Source organism: Manihot esculenta, chromosome 4 (assembly GCF_001659605.2).
Source record: "Manihot esculenta cultivar AM560-2 chromosome 4, M.esculenta_v8, whole genome shotgun sequence".
Classification (NCBI taxonomy): domain Eukaryota; kingdom Viridiplantae; phylum Streptophyta; class Magnoliopsida; order Malpighiales; family Euphorbiaceae; genus Manihot; species Manihot esculenta.
In genome coordinates, this window is record NC_035164.2 from 5,794,814 (window position 1) to 5,803,048 (window position 8,235).

At 32.4% G+C, this 8,235-nt stretch overlaps 1 protein-coding gene across 2 annotated transcripts; it reads left to right on the forward strand.

Moving 5' to 3' along the window:
* The first annotated feature begins 422 nt into the window (after positions 1-422).
* Positions 423-6,534, forward strand: LOC110613584 (protein TRIGALACTOSYLDIACYLGLYCEROL 2, chloroplastic). Of its 2 annotated transcripts, XM_021754794.2 has the most exons (6): positions 423-659; positions 1,570-2,255; positions 2,364-2,693; positions 4,493-4,608; positions 5,964-6,054; positions 6,165-6,534. In XM_021754794.2, exons 2-6 carry the CDS (start codon positions 1,734-1,736, stop codon positions 6,255-6,257), a joined length of 1,152 nt encoding a protein of 383 aa, XP_021610486.1. In that variant the 5' UTR covers positions 423-659; positions 1,570-1,733; the 3' UTR covers positions 6,258-6,534. The 2 variants fall into 2 exon arrangements, 1 of the variants encoding a protein (XP_021610486.1); XR_002487645.2 differs by lacking the exon at positions 6,165-6,534 and having other exon boundaries at positions 4,464-4,608; positions 5,964-6,041.
* The last annotated feature ends 1,701 nt before the right edge of the window (positions 6,535-8,235 follow it).

Genomic DNA, 8,235 nt, shown 5'->3' on the forward strand with positions numbered 1-8,235 from the left:
TAATTATTTTTTATTTTATATTATTAAACTTTAATAAATTAAAATTAATAAATAATTTTGTTTTATCTTAAACATATTATTCTACCCATCTCGATTAATCTTTCCAACCAAACATTATTATTTTTTGTATACCATATCCTTGTAACTCTTATATTCTCGTATTCACACGCACGTGTTTTTTTTAATATTTTCTTAATTATGTATTTATTTATTATTTATTGTTTAATAAATAACTCTAGAAATAATTTTTTTGAATAATATTATTTATTTTTAAAAATAATAAAAAATAAAATATTCTTATTATAAATCAATACATAATGTATAAAATATTTTAAATAATATAAACTATAAAAATGTTGTAAAAAAATATAAAATATAAAAATAAAATCTTAATTGATATACATAAATAACTCAACACTCAAACCTGAGCACTGCCTCCCCTCCCCTCCCCTCCCCCCTTCCCTTCGGCCTCTCCGCCTCTCCTCTGGTACAGCCGCGAGCCGAGCGCCTCCCGCCGATCGTTCCTCTGCTCTTCACGCTTTCCTGGTTCTGGCTGCTTGTTTGCTCTTCTCCGCCTCTTCCTCTGGTCCTCGTCGCTGCGTCCGCTGGTCCAGAGTGTTGTCCGGTGCTGCTCCTCGCCCCGTCCTCTGTCTCTGCAGGTTTGAATTGGTTTTTTTGAAATTGTGGCTTCAGATGTGTGCTTTCTGAGATTTGTGAGATTAATTGATGTGAGTTTCCGAAATTTGTTAAAATATTAAGATTTATGTGAAGGTTGCATTTCTGAGATTTATTAAAAATTCTCTGTAATAAAGATTATTGTGAATGGATTAAGAGTTTTTTAGTGAGATTATTGAAAAATTGTTGAAATAAATACTACTTCCATTCAGAGTTGTTTTTGTGAGATTGAGATGTGTTTCTGAATTTTGTTGAAATGTGAGATATTGTGTGAATTTCTGATTTTTTTTTTGTTGGGATTATAAGTTAATCGGGTTCGGGTACTGTCGGCTAGTAAATGGAACCCCGGGCTGTACTGGTCGGCTATGGCCTCGTGGCTCTGCATTTTGCTCGCCGAGTTTATGAACTCTCACCTAAGTCCAAGCTCCGCTGCTGCTCTCGCTCTCTTCATTCTCTCTATTTCGAATTTTATTTTTGCTGTGAAAAATTGGCAAAATCTTTTCCATTTCAGTAGCTGAGCTGCAGATTTGAGATTTCATGCTCTTTTTTCCCCTTTTCTTTTTCATCCGTTGGTTGCGCAAAAATAAAAATTGCTTGTGACTATGAGTTATGCCTCGTTCTCGTTTGGGTAAGTCGATTTTGTTGCTCATGAATTTTATCAATGAGGGATATTGAGTGATGGGTTTAGTTCTTAGTAGTTAATTCAATCTTTGTTTGGTTGGTGAGAAAATGTGGAAAAACAGAATCAGATTTTTGGAATACGGTAGTTGGTAGCTTGGAAATGCAATTTGAATTTGTTATTGTTAGATTTTATTTTTGGAAATTTAATCGGTATTCTATATTTCCCATTTCCAATGCTTTTAATTTTCTGATAATCGATTTTACCTTTTCCAGGGACTTCTAATGTTTTGATTTGGGATCCTATCAATTGGACTGATGGTGACTTCAATTGTTTAAGGATTTTGGTAGCCCAATCATACTTCATCCTGAATTTGGTATAAGGGCAAGTCTATATAGAGGATATTCTTACTTGTGTAATTGCTGTAAGACGTTAAAGAATGGTTGGAAATTCATTAGTTTCAGTATCAACATGTCCTGTGGTGTTATCTTCTTCGTTGATTATTGTTCCCCGTGGTTCTTCAAAATTCTTGCCATATCTTCCATCGAGGCAGCGAAAGCAACTCATGCAGGTAAGTGCTATGTCAGCAGATGCTGGACAAGGCCCAGCTTCTTCTTCTTCTTCGGAGAAAAAGAATCCACTTGCCGCTGTTTTAGAGGTTCCTCAAAGTATTTGGAAACAAACATTGAAGCCATTGAGTGATTTTGGGTTTGGAAGGAGAAGCATTTGGGAAGGTGGGGTGGGTTTATTTCTTGTGTCAGGTGCAGTCCTCCTTGCACTTAGTTTGGCTTGGTTGCGGGGGTTCGAGTTGCGTTCTAAATTCAGGAAGTATGTGGCAGTTTTTGAGTTTGCTCAAGCTTGTGGTATTTGCACAGGAACCCCAGTTAGGATTAGAGGGGTAACTGTTGGCAATGTCATCCAAGTTAATCCTTCCTTGAGAAGTATTGAAGCAGTTGTCGAGGTGTTCCAATCACAATTTATTTATGTGTTTTTTATGTTCCATCCAGACATAAAGTTCAATTAATTTTATGGTTTATAAATACTAACTCAAGTCTGCTGCATATTCTAGGTTGAAGATGATAAAATAATAATACCTAGAAATTCGCTGGTTGAGGTGAACCAGTCAGGTTTTCTCATGGAAACATTGATTGATATTACACCTAAGGATCCAATTCCTTCACCGTCTGTGGGACCTCTTGATGCTGAATGTGTCAAAGAAGGTTTGATTGTATGTGATAGGCAGAGGATAAAGGGTCATCAAGGGGTTAGTTTGGATGCATTGGTTGGGATATTCACCCGTCTCGGACGTGAAATGGAAGAAATTGGTGTTGCTAAAAGCTATTCATTGGCTGAGCGTGTTGCTGCTATTATTGAAGAGGCAAAGCCACTGCTCCTAAAGGTGTGATCTGCCCTTCTTATGTTTGACATTAACATGTAAATGATAGTAGCTTATTATAATTGCATATTTTTGGTGATCAACATTCTGACTTCTGCATATATCAAAGTTACTTTGAAAATAAAAGGGACAAATAGCACTCATCTGGTATAAACCTGGCAGCCAGTTCATTCTGGGCTAGTCCTGCTTCTTTGGTTCAAGGGGACCAGGAGGCCCATTTGACCCAGAACCAAACAGGGTGGTTCCTGTATAGTTAACGATTGGTTTTAGTTGGGCCAGTTACAGGCCCAAACGGGACCATGTCCATGTCTAATCTTATGCCTTGGAGAATTTTTGTTAACCCATTTTCATTGAGCAAAATTTGTTGCTGAGGGCCTGTTGTGCATAGTTTGTTGAGGCATCTGTTGGAATGTGAAAGTGCAGACTGAGAATTGAATGTTATTTAAATGAAAATCTGAACAGAATGAGGTAGATTTAAGCATTATGTTAGAAAAATCTTGAGAAATTAGATACTGAATTAGATTTTAGAAACCTATTTGTCAGACCCAAGTTGATTTTTAAGATTAATCAACTGCATAAAAAAAAGTGTTAACTTTTGTTAAGTTCAAACTAGGCTTATTGGACACTAAAGGCCAAAATTATAGGCTTAATAAAACTTTCAATTTTTTGATGATAAAATCTAAATTTTTGAATTTATTGCAATTATAGCCAATCTTTAAGATAATGTCCAATTGAACATAAAAGTTTAAAATTTTACGTTTAATTATGATTAGAACAAAAACTTTTAATATTATGACTAAACTTTTTAATTTTTTTTTTGCAATTACTGTCGATCTTTAAAATAATTTTGGTCAATTTAAATTAGTGCACGTACCATCTCATGTGTCGTGTATTTATCCTTTTAAATATTAATTAAATCTATGCAAGCAATCCTTTAATTCTAATTAACCATATATTATAAAAACGCTAAACTCTTATAATCCTAATCTCTAATTTAAAACTAGTTGGATTTAGAGATTCATTCAAAATGGGGATTTTATATTTAAATTTAAGGATTAGAATAATAAGAGATAAGTGATTTTAGGATATATGGTTAATTGAAATTAAATTATTGCTTGCATAGATTTAACTAATATGTAAAAAGGATAAATAAAAAACATATGGCGTGATAGTGTACTAATTTAAAATTGATTAAAATTATTTTAAGGGGTACTTTAATTGCAAAAAATTAAAAGGTTTGGATATAATATTAAAAGTTTCGGTTATAACCGTGATTAAACGTAAAGTTTTAGACTTTTATGTTCAATTGGAAAAATTATCTTCAAAATTGGCTATAATTACAACTATTTAAAAGTTGGGCCTTTATCATTCAAAATTAGAAATTTTGGCTATAATCGTGATTAAAATAAAGTTATGGCCTTTTATTTCCAATAAGCCCTTAAACTAAATTTACCACATTGTTTGGTGCAAACATTAAACAGTAATTACCTTGAGTTATTATGGCATGTCATGTCAGGAATATAGCAGAAAACCTAAATGGTGAATGAATAATTTGCTTCTTTTCCAGGCAAAACTGTATCATTGTTTTATTGCTACTATGTATTGCATCATGATTGTTGATAAGTTGTCATTTTTAATAATTGTAGGGATAATTTGTAGGGCTGTCGCACTTCTTGAAATTTCCTGTTTACTCTCAATTATGAATATGTCGTGAAGTTATGTAATCACTTTTCTTCCACATCTGTCCTTAGAAATTAATGTTTACTCATGCAGAGTGCAGTTCTGATATAATGATATTTCAGATAGAGGAAATGGCTGAAGATGTTCAACCTTTGCTATCTGAGGTTCGTGCCAGCGGTCTTCTTAAGGAAGTTGAGACTTTAACCAAAAGCCTAACACAAGCGTCAGAAGATCTGAGGTAAGTTATACATCCTCCTTTCTTTAACAGCTGGATTTTGGAGGTCTTCCCTGTCAACAAACCCCCCTCCCCCCTCCCTCCCCCAAATAAATAAATAAATGGATAAATAAGGGCGCAGCATTGACCTACCTGACCATTGGAAACTCCTCTGAAATTGGGGCTGTTTGATTATGCGTCAACATTCAATACTGATCTCTCTCTCCCCTCAGCATGCCTCAATAAGAAAAGCTATCTATTATTTTATTTTAAGTTTTGCTGGGAATGTAATATTGCAAAATATGTTTAACTTAATTAGTTCAAAACCATCACCATCTCTCTTCTTTCACCCCCCCATTGGTGGTGTTTCCCATGGTATCACGATACACAGTGCTTGTTGTGTCACCACTTGTAGATTACTTCCTGCCATCATAACCTTACACCACCAATGTAACTGAACCAGAATTCAATGGTTACCTTCTTCAGTTTGTGGATTTTTCTATCCAAGCATTTATTTTCTTTGACTATGTATCATACATATTAAGTGTCATTTTGCAGTGATTGTATCCACTTTGTGATGTATGTATGTCCCCTTCTCTTCAAAGAATTTTGTACATGGCTGACAAAATGTGCAAATTGCAGTCTTTTTACTCCATTCAAAGTAACATTAACTATTTGGATATATATTTTTTTAGCATCCAGATTCTGAATCCACTAAAATACATGAAATTTAAGTACAACCGTGGTTCCTGACTGCTAAATTATTATAGCTCCTTTTTTTGAATGGAAATTTGATGTCTTAAAAATATAGCTCTATACTCTACTGATAGAAATGGACCTGCAATCATGTAGTAGCACACCCATGAGGTGCAGTGTGAAGATCTATGTTGAGGTTCTCAATGAGGTGATAATTTTTCCTGTTGAATCCCAGATTTAGAAACTCCGTTTTAGACTAGCCTTGTGAAATCATCTATCAATTATGTTCCGTTGCAATATTTGTCTTTCACTGATGTTCAATGTAAACTCAACGTCCCTTCATTTAGTCTCCTGGACCTATGATGACTGGCTTCTAAATGCTGATTGTTTCTCTAGGATGCCCTTGAGCATAAACATGTAAATATGGTTAGAAAATTCTAGCAGCAATGCCCATTAACCATATGATGGCATGCAGACATTGGCAATCTGACTAGGAGTTTTTTATTTATTTGAAGTGATTTTGTCGATAGTTGGGACTTTTGCATGTCAACTCTGACATTTGAGTTTACCAAAATAAGAATCCATGTTGACCAAGATATGAAAAAAAACATTTAAGGACATTAGAAGAGGCTACTTCTGTCTCTGATTATTAAAATGACATTTGTTGATTTTCTAATTTGCAGAAGGACACATACAGCAATTTTGACCCCAGAGAACACTGAGCTGATTCAAAAGTCCTTATACAGTCTGATATTTACTTTGAAAAACATTGAGGTAAGATCGTGATCTTGATCTTCCTACAGTTTTTGCTGTGCTGTAATCATGAATATTTTTCTGTAACGAGTTTTTTTTCCATTTTTTGGTTTCTTCTTCAACCATAATAGAATATAAGCTCTGATATTCTGGGATTCACGGGTGATGAGGCTCTGAGACAGAATTTGAAAGCACTTATCAAGTCTCTTAGTAGGATGTTATGAAGACAAGTAAAAGATCCCGTTCTGGATCTTCCAGATCTTGATTTAAGGTACTTATTGCATTCTTTTTAATCAAGTTTTGTTGGACGTTTAGAGAAGCTTTTCAAATGAAGCTCCCTCTGTTATAGAAAACCTGTGATTAGTGTTTTGAATACTTGAAAAAGCTTCGGTTGCCCATGGGATGTGATTTTCCCAGCAAAAAATAGTTCCATTGTCATTTAACGTTTTTAACTCTGTACATCATTTTTTATGGTAAAATGGAGCAATTGTTTTTATTTTATGTTCTTGATTTTCTTAATTTTATTAAATTATGAAAACTCTGGAATGATGTGTTAGAAGTTATCAAATGTCTTTATCTACAAGAGTTGTTGTGAATTTAGTTACTGTTTTGTTTACAAATGGATAAGAGTATGCTTGAGCATACAAATCCCACTTTGATAAAAAATTAAACTAATACACTTAAAAATGGTTGGTTTCGTCCAAAGCGTTATTATTTTCAAAATTATGGAAATAAGAATGCATTTATTTGTGTGGGTTATAATTTGATGACACAATACTTGTGTTGTTATATAGCTTTTAAATTTATGGTCATTAAAATCAGATTAAACTAGTTTAGTTGGGATTCAGATCTCTGATTTAATAAACCAGTTCTTTTTTTCTCAAAAAAAATTGTTATCTTGATTAAATTTTAAACTCTTTGATTCAATAATCGAGTTGCCTTTTAAAATACTAATAAGGATATGTAATTGATTGTTCTTGCTTCAAATCAAATTAAATTGAAATTGATCCTTACTAACCTATTTACAAATTACACATATACAGCAATTCTAAACAACTTTTCTATCTGGACCAAATTTAATTACCAGTAAACATTGAATCTAGATTAATTTGTAAACTTTTTATTTTAATATTTGTAATTTTCTGGTTCACTTCAATCTTCTAAATTTCAATATTGATTTTGACCACAATTTGGAGAAAAATTTTCAATTGCAATGCTACTCTTCTTCTAAGTTGAGTTGAGTTGATTTTGGTTATTATGTTTGAGTTAGACTTTAGTTTTTCATAAATTTTAAATTCTCGTTCTTCCATCTTACCCTTTAATTCATTTAATTCAATAATAGTTTCATCATAATTTCTTCCAAAATCTTCAAAATTATTCTTAAGTAATATAATTTATGCTCATTCACATGTTTAATTATCACATTATAAATTCTTTTCATATCCTTAATACTCTTAAGACAATTTCATTCTCAATATCCTTCTTTCTATATGTGTACTTTTTAAATATAATAAAAATTAATCGATAATCTAATCCACTTTTTTTACACTCATAAATTGCATACAGCAAATGCAATTTCTTAAGTAATTCCCAATTACAAACATTTCATTCCCTATCTCCTCACAAAATTTCTCATAATCTTGCTATCTTTCAAGCTAAGAACTTCCTTTTAGATTACTCTTTGATCTGAAAGATTACTAAATTTTTTAAAATTACCTTTTTGATGAGTCCTCTAATTCGAAAATATCTTTAATGGAGATTGTCTTTTATGCTAACTGACTTAAATGCTCACTGCTTCACTTTTCACGATTATAACTTAATTTTCAAATTATCTCTATGGCTAAGGATTGAACCAAACTTTAAATTTCTTATACTTTTTAGATTGTAAACCTTATTCTGATATCACTTTATTGGGAAAATATAATAAATTTCAATACCATTTTATTAGAATGCTTTCAAAAAAAAAAAATACCACTTTATTAGAAATATAAAAAAGATGATACTAGGTAGGGCGAGCAGTATTCGATTCAAATTGAAAAAATTGATCGAATCGAATCGATTTGAAAATTTAGTTTGGTTTTTTATACATTTCGGTTTGATTCGGTTTTTAATTTCAGAAATTTCAGTCATTTCGGTTCGGTTCAGTTTTGATCAGAAAAAATCGAAAAAATCAAACCGAACTGATTAGTGATAATAATATGT